Here is a 15,856-nt window from a genome sequence, read left to right as displayed (position 1 = left end):
AAGTTCCCATCTCATCAGCCTAAGGGAGCCCCAGCCTCACAGGCCCACTACTGCAAGCTGGGGTCCAGTGTGGCCATAGCAGGCCTCCTTCCATGCACCCCCAAAAGGGGCAACTCCTGCCCCTTGAGAACAGTCTAAGGAGGTCACAAAACTCAACAAAAATATAAGTCATAGCCTTTCTGGAGCTCTTGCTTTTTACTGAAACTTGTCAGGAGGCACAGCAGTTGTGTCAGGACCAGAGAGACAAAGTTTTCAACTGTCCCAGGGGATCGCTACAAGGCAGGGCCTGGGCCAGCCCTGAGGGTCAGGGTGGTGCCGTGGGCCATGCACGTCTGCAGGGTTTCAGAGCTCTCCCCGCCCAGTGAGGGTGGGCGGCCAGGCCAGCCACTCTCACCCAGCCCCCGCCTCCCTTGTGTCAGCACATGCCAGCACATCAGAGGCCCTCGAAGCACCTTGGCACAACTCCATCCAAATCAAAAAAATAAGTGCACTGGGACCCAAGCCCACAAAGGTGCCTTGCATCTGTTCTTGTGATGGAGGTGAACTCAGTGGCCATTTCAGAACCCACCTTGTGGCTCTGCTCACATTTATTTTGCAAAGAGCCCTTCTGTGGCCCACTGACAGGAAACATCAGGACCTGCCCCGGGGGGCCAGGGCCATCAGCTGTGGCATCGCTGCAGCCACGCTGCAGCTCCTGGTGGCAGGAAGAACACCCAGCTCGTGAGGGGAGACACAACAGGTGTGACCTACTCCCCAAGCTGGGCAGGCTCTGTGCAAAAACGCCTTGCAGACCCAGCAGAATCCTCCAGGCCAGTCTCCTGGAGCAACCAATTTCCTCTGCGTCCTCAGGTCTAAAATGGGAGACAAACAGCACCCCATAGTGTCCCATGGTTGACCATTATTTTGAAGCAATCACATTTAAAAACCTTTAAGTTTTTATTTTTTTCTCAATTTTCTGAAAGTAGACCAAACTGAAGCTCACAACACTCCACAGTGATGCTCCACACTCCACGGGGTGCATGGCCGTTGTCTCTATAGAGGCTTGTGGGCGCACCGGCTTGTCCCGGGGGTGTCCAGCCAGGCTGGCTAGGCTGGCTGGCCTGGCTGGGCCGCTCAGGGCCTCGGGGAGGTAGGAGACTCAACAGCAGGCCGCTCTCTCTTTTTGTGTTGAAGCCCCAGGGCCCGGGCCACCAGCCTGCGGGCCACTGCTGTACTTGTCTGTGGTCTCTCCTTCGCCAGATGCAGGAGCTCTAAAAGGAAAGCCCCAAGGAGCAGGGACTTGAATTCAAGGCCACAGCCACCTCTCCTCCCACCGACACAGCAGCCTCAGAGGCCGTCAGAGACAACCTTGCTGTGCCCAAAGCATGGTCAAATGCTAGTGAGAGGGGCCACCTAGGGTTTCCGGGTTGTAACACTACCACCTGTCTGTGCCCTCCATTTCTCCACCTGCACAGGGGCATGGAAGAGTTAACCCTGTACACAACCCCCTCCCCGGCTTTGTAGGACCATTTGAGAGGGAAATCAAGTTAGGATGGGATATCTAGAGCTCTACGACCCACAAGATATTTATTGTCCCCAAGAGGAATGGAACAAAGGCCACACAATCCACAAGAGCATGGGTGGTGTCAGTGGGTCTTTTGGGTCAGTTTTGCTGGCCATTGCTTTGCAGCCACAGGAAACTGGCCTCTAAGAGCCCCCGTCATGCCTTCTGGAAGGAGAGGGGCTGTCATTGATTTGGCACCTTTGGTGCCTCTTGCCTCCCCTGGAGGGTCTGCCAAGCACTGATCCATGCCCCCATACTCTGTACGATCTGCTTACTTTACAGACAAGGAAACCAACTCACAGACATGAGGTGACTTGCTCAAGGTCAACTTAAATAAGTGACAAAGCCAAGATCACACGCAGTGCGGACTCTTTCTACCCCACTGCAAAATACGGTTCCCACAGGCTTACAGAAAAGACCACGCTTGTCCCTGAGCAGCACCCAGCAGTGGTGTGGACAGGAGGGCACAATGTCCTCCCCGTTGGGCCTTGCCTTCCCTAGGCATCCCCAGGCCTCTGGGGGTGGAAGGAGCACCACCGAGCCCAGGGCCCCAGGCAGAGAGCTGAGCGAGGGGGCCTGAAGGGCAGGAGAGGGCCCACATCTAACCGCACACACGCAGCCTCCCATCACAGCTGCTCCCGTACTTGGCCTCTGCAGGGCTTTCAGCTTTGACTGCTTGCTTCCCTGTGTGAGGGGCCGGATCTTGAGCCCTGAGAAGTCCTTGGCCAGGGCTTCAGCAGCTGTGTAAAGAAAACAGATCTGGAGCCCCCTCTCCGCCTCCAGATGAGGCCCCCTCAGGGCCCAGGAACACTCACACCAGAACCAAAAATGAATGCAGCCACTTCATGCACCCATTCAAAGCCCAGGAACAGGGCTGCCCAGATGCCACAGTGCCCTGCCCTGCCCCTACCCCACGTGCCTGCCCGGGCTACCTGTGCTCTCAGAAGGAAAGCCTGCAGAGCCCAGCGTCCACCTCTGCCCCAGGCTGCTCAGGAGCCTCCTGCCTTCTAAAGCCCCGAAGCCTCAAATTCTACCCTTTCCTCAACTCGGACCCCACCAGGGCGCACACCCTCAGTGCTCTGAGTTGTGCCTGAGTTACCTACGGGCACAGCATGTCAGAGCCGGAGGGGCTTCACATCCAAGCCACCCCTCATCACCTTCACAGGTGAGGAGACTGAGGCCAGGACATGACGTGCTGGCGCCACACAGCTTGGCCGAGTGCAGAGGGCAGCAGCTGTGGAGCACAGCCCAGGGCTTGCTCTTCTCACTGTGCCAGGCAGCCTCCTGGTCTTCCCTCCCTGACTCCCCTTCAGCTGGCCCTCTGTCTGGGGCTGGAGCCCCCACTGTGCCCTGGTCCCTCTGCTCCCTAAATACAACCCACTCCCTTCCCCCCAGGTTCTCCTGAGAGCTGAGCCCACACTAGCCATGGCCTCTCCCGGTTCCAGAGTCCAGAAGCCCTGCTGAGAGGGGCGGGAGTCACTCTCTATGAATACACCAAAGTGAGCAGTGTGACAGGGACAGCTTAGGGAAGTAGCCAAGAGGGAGAAGGAACCCTGGAGTTCCAGCCAGGAGGCTGGCTGATATCCGCTAACCTTGAACAGACCACTGACACTCTAGGGACCTCAGTCCCCCCACGTGCAAAAGAGAGGTGCCCCACTTCTTGAGGCTGTAATGAAACTATGTAAAAATGCCTGTGTTTGAACCATAAGAACTGGCCAGTATTTGAATGCTTTTGACCTACCAAAACAGTACTTTCACGTGGTCTCACTTAGTACTTTGGAGGACCTCGGGCCTGGCCTGTGACACATGCTCCATGTGCCCTGAACCCTCATGCAAGCAGGAAAGGCTGTGCGCTGCTGGTGCGGGGCCGACCCTGCTCCCTGCACTGCTGAACTCAGCGGGCTAGGTGTGCACCCGCCACCTCGACTGAATGGCTACACCGGAGAAACCAAGGGCCCCTCCATTGTACTGTGAAGCCGCATTACCTGAGGCCACGCAGGGGAAGACGCCAAGTGCATGTGTGTCGTCCACCCACTGAATCTTGAACTCCTTCTCTCTGAGACGGGGAAGAGGAGACAGAATGACTACGAAGGCAAATGGGCCAAACCTGTTCTGCTAAAGGAAGCCCCCTAACTCCAACCCTCAAACACTGTGAGCCCAAGACACATCATTTCCTTCCTCTGGGAAGCAGACGACCTCTCTGAAGATCACATGGGAAGCTGCAAAGAGACAAATACCACCCTGCTGATCGGGGGCCCATGATCCCTAGATCAGAAGACACCAGGACTAAAAGCCCGCAAGAGCACAACCAAGGGTGGAGAGGCTCCTCCTGGCACCGGCAGAGCTGGGCCGAGGGCATGGGGTGAGACTGGAGACAAGAGGGTTCTGTGGCTGGGACAAGGCACAGGACCTAAAACACGCATGTCAGTGCTGCTGGTCCTGATCGACCTCCCTCCCACCGCTCAGGAAAGCACCACTGAGTCTGCAGGCATGAGAGGCCAAAGCAGGCCCTCCCTGCACCTGGCTCCTGTGCAGCGGCCCCAGGCCAGCCACACCTTCAGGGGTCAGAAGCAGGTGAGCCCCTTACGCCCCACCCCTGCCCCTTCCACGCTCTTCCAGCTTAGGCTCCAGAAGGCCCAGGAGGGTGGCTGCAGGGCAGCCAGAAATGGGGCCCCGAAGACAGGGGCTGTTAAAAGCCTAAGTGGGAAAAGAGAATGGGGCTTCGAGAAAGGAAAATGAGCATTTAAAAGAAGAAAAAGGGAAAAGGAGAAAAGGTGAGTTGGATTTAAGGAATGTGGGGGGACAGGAAAAAACTTTGCTCAGTATGAGCCTTTGGCTCCCATCGCTACCCCCACTCTTCCCCAGACTCAGCCCTGCCCAGGGATGCTTCTGTGCAGAGGCTGGCGACCCTGTCTGCTGATGGACCGACTGGGAGGCTGGGATGTGGAGCAAGGGGGTGGGGGGCCAGGGATGGGCTGCCTTCATCCTGCAGGAGGGCCCCTCGGGGGCCTGGCGGCCTGCAGACATGCAGGGGACAGGGCGGAGGAGCTGTGTGGGCCATCAGGACCAGGTTTGGGGCCTCGGGAGCATGCCTACAACCAAAACTCGCCCTCTTCTTCCCTCTAGTGGTGGCCAGTAGGCTGAACTACCCAGAAGTCTGGAGCCCAAAACAACTGGCATCCACTTTCTGCCTTTCCTCCTGGATAGCTGGGCACCGGGGGAGGGGCAGGCAAGTGTGCCCAACAACAGAGGGATGCCCTAGCTCCTCTCAAGATTCTGCCTCCCGGAGCCTCGCCCACACTCACTGGAACTCGGAAAACACTGCCAACAGGTCCTCAGTCTTGAGCGCCGGTTCGAAGTCGTAGATCTCCACCACATGGGCAAAATTCTGCTCTCCAGGCAGCTCTTCTACGAAGGAGGATGTGTCCACGTGCACCTTCTCTACCTGAATCTCCTTCTCGGTCAGGTTGTCCGTTATCTGGGGGGAGCACGCCTGTTAGTGAGGGGGTGCTGACACAGGGCTGCACACGACTGCTCTCAAAACCACCCACAGGCCTGCAGGCTTCTGGGTGGGCTGGGGGGCAAGTGCTGGGGGAGGCTTCCCACAGAAGCCACACATGGCAGGAGTCCCTGAAAGGCAGCATGACAGCACAGTGGCCTGGAGGATGGAGAAGGGTGCATTCTGGGGGAGGGAACTGCGTTATGGAGTCCCCACTGGGTGACTGGCACTCACAAACATTGTTTCATAGCATCCTGAAAACTGTACTCTACACATCCGCTTTGCACACGGGGACACTGTAAATCAGAGCTACATAATCCTGCCAAAAGTTGTGCAGTCAGGAAGAGACAGCTGGATGTGTCCAGGACCATTCCTTCCCTCCTTAGCGATGTGACATTAAGCAAATCTTTCTGGCCATCCTTCATCTATAAAGTAGCAATAAAAGCCTCCTGCCTTCCCAACTGAACACCACAGCCAGTCTCAGGGAGGCACACAATCCAGGGAAACAAGATTTACGAGACAAAATTCCAGGCAGAAGAGTAGTTTTCATGACCAACATCTATAATCCCTCAAAAGTGAAATAAGCCAGTTGGCGAAAGACAAAAACCGCATGACCTCACTTATAACTAGACTCTGAAGAACAAAATAAACTAACAAGAAAAACAGAACCAGAGACAGGGAAACATGGAGCAGACTGACAGCTGTAGGAGGGGAGGGCAGGGGGTCAAGGGGTGGAAGGAAGGGGGAGGGACTAGTCAATGAGCAAGTATGAATGACACATGGACAACAGAGAGGGAGGGGACTGACTGTGGAAAGGGGGGGGGGCCGGGGGGCTGGGTGAAGGAGGGCAAGAGGGACAAAAATTGTGACAACTGTAATAAACCCTAAACAAACAAACAAACACAAGTCCACATTCATCCTATGTTACCCTGTGAAGGGTGCACTATCATCTGCCTGTCAGGTGAGGAAACCGAGACTCAGAAAAGCAAAAGGACTTCCCCACAGTCCAACAGCTCCTACGTGGTTGAGCTGGGACCCAAATCCACACCCCTGCCCCAGTGTCCTTGAACTTCCTCCCCTCCACTGTGTCAGTCCTGACTCCTGGGGGCAAGAACCCTGTGTGCTCCCCCCATGTGTCCTAAGCAACCCGTCATCCAGCACGCAGCCCTGCTCAGCCAGCACATGCCCCACACACCACAACCCCAAGTCCCATCCACCCAGAACTGCACCCACCTCACTTCCGCCCTCCCTTTTCTGGGCTTAAGAGCCTCATCACCTCCTGCAGCAGCTCACTGTAATCGTCCTCGGAGCAGCTGCCGGGCCCCTCCTCATCCAGGTCTTCTTCCTCCTCCTCTGCCGCCAGGCTCCTCTCCAGCTCACCCCCATTCCCCTCTCCCAAGTCTGGCTGCAGGGTAGATGAAAGCTGTGTGGCTTCCTCCAGGCTGTCCCCCGTCCCTGAGTGGCTCTCAGGCCCCGAGGGCTGGGTGCCCACTGGGTCGAGCAGCCGCTCGTTCTCACAGTGCTGGCCTGGGCCCTTTAGGTCCTCTGGTGCCTGAGTCATCAACACAGGACACTCCTGATCAGAGCTGGGGTCCCCGGCACCAGCATCTGCAGGCTCTTCCAGGTGCCTGCCAGCTGGAGCGTCAACCTGGAGCCCTGGGGTAGGGGTGGGTGTCCTTTCTTCTTGCCTGCGCAGTACCCGAGGCACATATAAAGGCTGGTCCGGCTTGCGTCCCCGATGCCCCCGGCCTGCCCGTGCCCCTCGGGGAGTAGCAGCCACTCCCTGGTTTGAGGTGGGCCAAGGACCTCGGTACTTGCTAGAGTGGGAGGCAGGAAGGCGGCAGGGGCCAGAGAGTCCATTTGTGCTGGGTGACCTGAAGCAGAAACAGAAGGGGACCAGAGCACATGTGGGGCCCACGGAAAATTACTTACTGGAGCTACCTGTTTTCAGGCACGAGGCTCTCAAGTCAGCATTAGGCAGAAACCAATGCCAAAATGACCCTTGAAAACCCCTTAAGAAGGCATCATAGTGGAGGCTGAATGCTATCTCTGAATAAGCCCAAAGCAACCAAGCTCTCCCCGCAGTGTTTAAACTGAATGAGATGGCGGAACCTTTGAATATGTACCAGGTAAATACTTGCATTTAGGGACTATGTTACTAGAAAAATATTAAATATGGTTGATTCTCAAGTTCCAGCGCATATATATGCACACACACATTAAACACCAGGCTTATAGTCAATGATAAGTCACAAGGCTTATTGTAGTGACGATAAGATCCTGAGACACACATGGAAACAGAGGCGAGTGATCGCTCAGATGTGCTTCCCATGGTCATTCCATGGCCTCTGGGTCACATGCTCCCTGAGTCATAGGCAGACACCCTCACTGATTAAACTGCTCTCTCTCTTTCCTGCTAGGTGAATCCCACAAACAATTCACAGCTACTCCACTGCTGAAACAAAAGGCAGCGCTGACTTTAAGCAACTGAGGCTGAAAACAGAGGCAGCAGTGTGGGGGCTCCTTGCCCTGAGTTCCCAACAAGCTCTCCCCTCCCAGGGGCTGACCGGATCCCTCACCTCCTGCCCACCAGGAGCCACACAGGGCCCTCTAAGGCAGCAGGATACACACCTGACGTCCAGGTGACAGATGACTGTCCTTCTCTTCCAGCCTTCCCCAACAGAGAAGCTACTCAGAAGATCAAAATGCTCTGCTGTTCTGTGGATCAGGTACCGAAGGCGACTGGAGAGTGGGGGGAAAAGCAGCACCCTGGGAACGGGCAGAGGGAGTGCTGAGCAGGGGCTCCAGATGCGGCCTCTGTGGCCGAACCCCACCAGGTGCACTCCCAGGTTAAAGGTGGCTTAACATTAGGCTCCCTCTGCCCTTGGAGTCCCAGGCTGACTGCAAAGGACCTGAGCATAAGGGTTGTCACAGGGAACAACTGGTCCTGTCCCCCCATTCCTGTGCTGGGCCCCTTAAGTCTGAAAGTTAATGTTCAGAATGACACAGGAAAAAATGTAGCTTAAAGAGGCCAGATCATTAAACTGAAAGGCCAAGGTCAGAGGCAGCTGCAGGCCAGTTACCCTGGATGCGCCAGTAGGGAAGGGAGCGGAGGGGGCGGGGTGCATCTTGCCCTACCTAGCAGTAGGGCAGGCCCCTCCAACACCCTCGCTCCAGCCTACTTGGACAGCTGCTTCTGCAGCAGGAAGCGGTCCAGCTCCTCCTGGACGCGGTGCACAAAATCATTCTCGGTCGGGGAGAGGTAGACGCCGTCCAAGCAGAGAAGGGCCAGGGTGATAGGCGGGAGGGCCTGTGGAGCAGATTGCCAGGGCCTGGATCAGAGCACGGACCGTGAGCCACCCCAACCCCGCAAGTCGGTGCTGCAAGGGTCTCTCCTCCCACGAGAGAAGCGGGGACGTGCCCAGGGCCCCGGCACAAGAGCAGCTGGGCACAGGTGGGGCTCCCCGCCCCGCTGGAGCTTGCTGCCCTGCACACGCCGGAGGCTGCTGGGCCTTAGTGCCCGAGCTCCGCGTGGTCGCCCCGGGCTCCAGGGCTCTTGGGCCCAGGTGGGTGAGTCAGGAAGGCTGGGGCCGCCCGGGGCCAGCTCAGTGGGCGAGGTCGGCCCTCCCCAGCATGGGAGCCAGAGGCTCGAAGGGCGCAGTCCGGCAGCTACGGAGGCGCTCACACCGGGTCCTCCCGCCGCACTCACCGAAAACGCCCCACAAGCTGCTGTAGCCCAGAGGATACCCAGAAGCCTGCGCGCCTCTTGGTGCCACACAAAAGTCCGGGCCTTGGCGGAGGCGCAGCACCACCACGCGACCTGGGGGAGGCATCGCAGAAGCGACAGAGAGAGTGTGATTGATTTTTTTTTTTGGGCCAGGGAGCAGTCCTAGGATCAATTATGTCCAGTAAACACTTTTGAGTGGTACCTATATACTAGGTCAGGTCGTGCAAGTATAATTTTTGTGCTTCACTGCCCTTCCTTGGCCCTCATTGATGGAACCTGCAAAGAGGTCCAACCCACATCAAAGGGTCATTTGCAAGGTGCACTAGCCTTGTGGGTAACAGGCCAGGATAGCCACTCCCATGGTGATTTGCAGGCCATCAAATTATGCGGCCTTGCTACATCCAAAAAAAACCCCTCTGGCACCTATCTTAAATAGGGCTTGTAATTCTGTCTATGGGACAGGGCTATAATGATCTAGGAAACCAAGGTTGAAATCCATCTGACTGTTCCCTGAAAGGGACTGAACTGTAATCCCTTGATCATGCTGAATTCAGAATCCCAGAAGCAAGCAGGGCCCCTAGCTGCCAGCACTGAAGACCCAGCTCATAGGACAGGGGTGGGAGAGTCTGTGTGGGCTCTTCCTAGGATCCACGAGTGAGATCCGAGGAAGAGTGTACCTCTAAAGGCCCGCTGCGAGAAAGAGGCCCGAGGACAGAAAAATGGAGAAAGATTAAGATACATTTTGTCTTCTTGAAATTTTTCCCAGAGTATTTCTAAAAAAGATGGTGCTATTATATCACATTTATGAAAACTATCTTTCCAATAGTTTTTCCAGAATAAAATGGACCCTTACTGGTGTGGTTCAGTGGGTTGGGCGTCGTCCCATAAACCAAAAGGTTCACAGTTCAATTCCCAGGTCCTGGGTTGTGGGCTAGGTCCCTGGTGGTATGCAAGAGGCAATCAATTGATGTTTTCTCTCCCTCTCTTTCTCCCTCCCTTCCCTTCTCTCTATAAATAAATAAATAAATAAATAAATAAAATCCTTTAAAAAAAAGAATAAAAAGGACCTAGACTAAAGACAAGACCAAGCACAAAGAGAGCTCAGGGAGCCAAGACATGAGCTCTTGGGAGGGGGGAGCATGATACCAGAGGAGATTCTGAAGGCTTGACCGTTCCCCTGCCCCAGCCAGAGGGGCATGCAGCCCCTGGGGCGGCCGAGGGTGAGAGGGCAGCAGGAAGGACAGGGGCACCCATTTGGGTTCTGACCCTGACAGCCCCACCCACACTCCATGCTGGCTTCACTGAAGTGGGAGCAGACCCAAGAGAATGCTACGCGTCCATACGATGACATTGCTTTGTCTGACCAGGCTTTCCTGACTGTCGGTGTGAGGCTGAGAGGCAAGTCCACCTAGCAGCTGAGGACCAGACAGAGCCTGGGAGAAATATGCATGCTGACTTGAAAACAAAGGCCCAGCTTTCTCAACAAAGTCACTGTCTCTCCTCTAAATAAAGGGACAAACCAAAAACAAGACACACCTCCACCTCTTTACAGCTGGTACGTGAGAAAGAAATTCAACACATTCAGAAACAAAGTTTTCAGAGGAAAGCTGCTCATGAACGCTATTCCTACAACAGCATCTTCTGAACAAAAAAGAAATGTTAGGCATGCAGGCCTCCACCGTGGGGTGCCTAAATAAATGGGGCAGGGGACCAAAGTTCATCTGCCCGTGGCATGTGGGGACAAACAGCAAGTGAGGATAGAATGGTCCCCATTCAAAGGAAAGTAAACAGAACAAAAAGCAGCACAAAGGATATGCAGAATTTCTACAGCAAAACATAAAGCACAGCAGAAAAAAAGAGAAAAAGAGTGTGTTGGAAGATTCTCTAGAGAGAAAAAAACGAAGAAAATTTCAGTTAGTAACTGCTTCAAATTCCCAAGGAAATCAATGAAACCTGATTTCCATGTCACAATGAAAAAACCAACAGATTGAGATGAAAGAGAACTGTCAGAGCCACAGAAAGATGTAAAAGACTCAATCATGTTTTTCATAGAAGCAGCAAAAACCCAAGCCCAGGATGCTGAAAACAAATCAGTGGCCCGAAGTAAAGGCTTGTGCAAATGAAGATAACTCCTGGCGATGTAAAGCTGGCCACGTAAACTGCAAGTACCTTAGCTTTGCGGCAGCCCCTGCAGCTGTAGGTGGTCTCCCTTACTGCAGGAGAATGGCCTGAGTCCTCGCCAAGGGCACCCAGCTACTAAGGGCAGAGTTGGAACTCACTCAAATCCAGATCTAGCCTGCCTGCAACTAAACACCACAAAATTAAGATTTTTCCATCTTTAGAATGGCCTTAGAATTGCCTTGATGATGTGGCCAGGAGCCAGACACAGAAGTCAGGAATTCAATACATTAGATGAATTGGTCAGTTGGAGAAGCATGCTAGGTGTGTGCTACAGAATTTGACCTGAAACAGAAAGTATGATTGGAAGATTATGAAAAGATTGAATGCAGGGGCATGGATTGCAAACAGTCCCATCCAAAGGGAAGGACCTACTGCCATAGTAACCCCAAATTGTAGCCCAGTGCAGCTTTCCTTGCCATGGATAGGGTCACTGTGGGTACCTGCAACTAGGGAGCCTCTGTCCCAGTGTGTCATGTCTCCTCTAAGCCCCCTCAACCTGCCTGGGATGGTAATATGAAACTGAACTGCCAACCTGTAACTGAACAAAATGGAAGTTTGGCCACCTGCTACAACAAAAGCCAAACTTGTAAGGCAGGTGCTGGTGCAGAGAGGCTTTCTTCAGGTGCCGCATGCCCTGGGAGAGTGGTGGACTCCCATCTCAGAGACCATCTCAATCTTCCTCCTCAAGCCCAGGTTCTTATAGGGAGGGGGAGAGGAGGGCTTTTTTCCTATCCAATTATCTTTTTTGCTTCTGGTGTTCCTGGGGCCGCATCCATTCATCTTCCTAGCTTTTGGCACGCTCAGTGTGAGAACCTCCCCCTGTTGCCATCTTGGCCAGTGGAGGAGAGTCGCCAGATTTCTGACTGTCACTAGTATTGTAACAAATGCAGTAACCTCAGCTGAGGTGATAAACTATTCTCTTCTTTTTGTGTTTAAGGTTAAGTTTAAAACTTCCGGCCAAGATGGAGGCATAGGTAGATACACTTTGCCTCCTCACACAACCAAAAGAAGGACAACAACAAATGTAAAAACAGAAAATAACCAGAACTGCCAGAAAATCAAACTGTATGGAAGTCCAATAACCAAGGAGTTAAAGAAGAAATATTCATCCAGACCATAGGAGGGGCAGAGACAGGCAGCTAGGGTGGAGAGGACTCACAGCAAGGCGGCAATTGGTGGAGCAGGTGGTCCCACATTTGCATGCAGATAAACAGGGAGGAATAACTGGGGAAAGAGAAAGATCAAGCAACCCAGGGTCCTGGAGGGGAAATAAAGCCTCAAAACCTCTGACCAAAAAAAACTGTGGGGGCTGAGCCAGCAGGAGAAACTCCCTGACTCACAGGAGAGTTCACTGGAGAGACCCACAGGGTCCTAGAATGTGCACAAACCCACCCACCAAGGAATCAGCACCAGAAGCGCCCAATTTGCTTGTGGGTAGCAGGGGAAGTGACTGAAAGCCAACCAAGAGCCAAACAAGGGGCACTGTTCCCCTATCGGACCCCTTCCCAATATACAGTGCCATAACGTAGCTACTTGGGTTGCTCTGCCCTGGCGAATAACTAAGGCTCCACCCCTTACTATGCAACAGGTGAGCTGAGACAAAATATATACAGATATAGATATAGATATAGATAGATATATATAGATATAGATATCCCAAATGAAAGAACATATCAAAGCTCCAGAAAAAATACAACTAAGCAATGAAGAGATAGTTAACCTATCAGATGCAGAGTTCAAAACACTGGTAATCAGGATGCTCACAGAAATGGTTGAGTCTAGTTGCAAAATAGAGGAAAAAGTGAAGGCTATGAAAAGTGAAATAAAGAAAAATGTACAGGAAAACAACAGCGAAGTGAAGGAAACTGGGACTCAAATCAATGGTTTGGACCAGAAGGAAGAAATAAACATTCAATCAGAACAGACTGAAGAAACAAGAATTCAAAAAATGAGGAGAGGTTTAGGACAACTTTAAACATTCCAACATCCAAATTATAGGGGGTGCCAGAAGGAGAAGAGGAAGAACAAGTAATTGAAAACTTACTTGAAAACATAATGAAGGAGAACCTCTCTAACCTGGCAAAGGAAATAGACTTCCAGGAAGTCCAGGAAGTTCAGAGAGTCCCAAAGAAGTTAGACCCAAGGAAGCACATTCCAAGGCACATCATAATTATATTACCCAAGATTAAAGATAAGGAGAGAATCTTAAAAGCAGCAAGAGAAAAGGAGACAGTTACCTACAAAGGAGCTCCCATAAGGCTATATCAGGTGATTTCTCCAAAGAAACCTTGCAGGCATGAAGAGGCTAGAAAGAAGTATTCCAAGTCATGAAATGACTTGCAAGAACTTACATTCCAGATTCCTCTACCCAGAAAAGCTTTCATTTAGAATAGAAGGGCAGATAAAATGTTTCCTAGATAAGGTCAAGTTAAAGGAGTTCATCATCACCAAGCCCTTATTATATGAAATGTGAAAGGGACTTATCTAAGAAAATGAAGAAGATCAAAAATACGAACAGTAAAATGACAATGAACTCATAACTATCAATAACCAAACCTAAAAAATACGAAAAAAAAAAGAACTAAGCAAACAACTAGAATAGGAATAGATTCAAGAAATGGAGATCACATGGAGGATTATTAGTGGAGGGGGGAGGGGGAGAATGGGGGAAAAGGCACAGGGAATAAGAAGCATAAATGGTAGGTACAAAATAGACGGGAGGAGGTTAAGAATAGTATGGGAAATGGAGAAGCCAAAGAACTTATACATATGAACCATGGGCATGAACTAAGGTGGGGGAATGATGGTGGGATGGAGGGTACAGGGCAGAGGGGAATAAAGGGGAGAAAAAAATGGGGCAACTGTAATAGCATAATCAATAAAATATATTTTAAAAATAAATGAGGAAGGTGCTTTAAAAAAAGAATATCCAGTTTATGTTTGTTATTAGTTAACATAGTTTTTGCATATTCTATAATCTCACATATTAGGTGGCAATTCTAATTTAAAAAGTAAAATAGATCTGTGACTTACAAGTATAAATATGCAAATATAAGAGTTTGTAAACAATATTAAAATATTAAAAAGAACTAGATTCACATTATTTTAAGATCAACAAGAGCTGTTTAAACACAGCACATAGAAAGGTTTGCTTCAGAGCTTGCGGGTCATCCCCTTGATATGTATGCATGAGAAGAAAATCATGAGTTCTGAGAAGAGGGAGTAAACATAAATTTTCCTATTCCTTCCACTAAACACATATACATGCCCTGGACATTGTATATAAGTAAAGGTAAGGAGACTCTGAAAACTGGAGAGAAGAAGGCAGACCAGCTAGGGACCTTGGGTTACAAGGAATAACAAGGTGTTAAGTTTCCTGGGTGTTTTTCATGCCTCAAATTTCCAGACGTGGATCCTGAGGAAGCCAGCAACTCAGAAATACCAGTGGACACAAACCCAACAAAATCCTCTTTTCCCTTTAGCCAAAGGTGCAAGCCAGCATGACAGAACACTTTGAGACAATAACTGCTCTACCACAGCCAGACACTTTCCCCGTCACACCTGCAAAGGCCAAGTAGGGACATAGACTCTCACCCTCACCAGACTGTATGAGGAGTCACAACCTTCCTCCAGGACGATGTCAGAGAAGGTCAAGGAGGGAGCTGGGACTTCCATGCATGCCATGCAGCGACAAGTCTGAACCCTGCCTGCAGTGTCAGTAGAGACCTCGGGAGAACTTGACCTCCACCCCGACCCAACAAGAACAAAGTGCCCTCCCCCCGCCCTCCCCACTGGAGTGCTGTCAGAGGAGGCCTTCTGGACAGTAGGACTTTTGCCACCACCCAGAGATCAAGTGGCCACCCCCACACCTGTGGTATCAGTGGAGGCCACATTGGGAAGAGCAGCAAGCACTTGTACCCATCCTGCTAAGCAAAGTGCCACAAAAGCCTAGGGAAAAGCCAGAACTCCTGCCTCACCCAGCAGATGGAGAGCCCCCACTTTAGGCAGGGAACCTAAACTTTAGCCTCCTCCTGGTGATAACAAGGCAATGCCCCCCATTCCCCTTTGAGAGTGGTGGCAGAGAGAGAGAGCTAAACCAGGTATATAAATAAGATCCAGAACCTCATTAACAGAACACCCAAGATGTCCAGGATTCAACCAAAAATAACGTGATACCAAGAAGTAGGAAGATCTCAGACTCAATGAAAAAAGCCAATCATTACATGTAAACAACAAGACGCCAGACATGTTAAATTATCTGACAAACACTTTAGAGTAGCCATGATAGATATGCTTCAACAAGCAATTACAACCACACTTGAGGTAAACGAAAAAAATAGTCTTGCCCTGGCTGGTGTGACTCAGTTGGCTAAAGTGTCATCCTGTAACCAAAAGATTGCTAGTTTGATTCCCAGTCAGGACACATGCCTGTGTTGTGCTTATGGGCTGTGGATTTGATCCCTGGTCTGGGCCCTATGATCCCTGGTCCAGGCGCATACTCTCTTGCCTCAACGTTTCTCTTGCTCCCTTTCTTTCTCCCTTCTTCTCTCTCTAAAAGGTATGAAAAAGAAATGTCCTCAGGTAAGGATAAAAAAATACTCTCAGCAAAGGCACAGAACATATAAAAAATAAAATTTTAGAACTGAAAAAATACAATTACTAAAATAAAAAGCTCAGTAACAGAACGGAAGGGGGAAAGGAAAGGACCTGTGAACCGGTGCAAAGAACTTACACAAACTGAACAGCAAAAGAGAAAATAGACTGAAAACAAAAATGAACAGGGACCAGGGGATCTGCGAAACTAAAAAGCTAACATTTGTGTCATCGAAGTCCCAGAAAGAGAAGGAAGGTGAGCCTGAAAAAGCACTTGAAGAAATGAAGGCTGAAAACTTCCCAAATTTGAAAA

At 51.4% G+C, this 15,856-nt stretch overlaps 1 protein-coding gene across 1 annotated transcript; it reads right to left on the bottom strand.

Moving 5' to 3' along the window:
- Positions 1-315: 315 nt before the first annotated feature.
- Positions 316-14,634, bottom strand: R3HCC1 (R3H domain and coiled-coil containing 1). Its single transcript, XM_045853636.1, has 9 exons — positions 14,551-14,634; positions 8,752-8,862; positions 8,225-8,352; positions 7,674-7,811; positions 6,319-6,916; positions 4,849-5,021; positions 3,529-3,599; positions 2,188-2,283; positions 316-1,250 (listed from the first exon to the last, which is right to left on the bottom strand). The coding sequence occupies exons 1-9, from the start codon at positions 14,632-14,634 to the stop codon at positions 1,114-1,116; spliced, it is 1,536 nt and encodes a 511-aa protein (XP_045709592.1). The 3' UTR covers positions 316-1,113.
- Between the last annotated feature and the right edge of the window lie 1,222 nt (positions 14,635-15,856).

The sequence above is a fragment of the Phyllostomus hastatus genome, unplaced genomic scaffold (genome assembly GCF_019186645.2).
Source record: "Phyllostomus hastatus isolate PE091 unplaced genomic scaffold, TTU_PhHast_1.1 phas_contig_98, whole genome shotgun sequence".
In the NCBI taxonomy this organism is placed as follows: Eukaryota; Metazoa; Chordata; class Mammalia; order Chiroptera; family Phyllostomidae; genus Phyllostomus; species Phyllostomus hastatus.
The sequence above is the reverse complement of the archived record's forward strand: the minus strand, read 5'-3'. Positions and strand labels throughout refer to the sequence as shown.

Coding starts and splice junctions, on each gene's coding strand:
- R3HCC1 (XM_045853636.1), bottom strand. CDS start 14,634: ATGGCATGCATGGAAGTCCCAGCTCCCTCCTTGACCTTCTCTGACATC. Junction 8,863..14,550: donor GTGACTCCTCATACAGTCTG/GTGAGGGTGAGA, acceptor TGCCTCCCCCAG/GTCGCGTGGTGGTGCTGCGC. Junction 3,600..4,848: donor GCAGTGTTTTCCGAGTTCCA/GTGAGTGTGGGC, acceptor TCCCCGTCTCAG/AGAGAAGGAGTTCAAGATTC.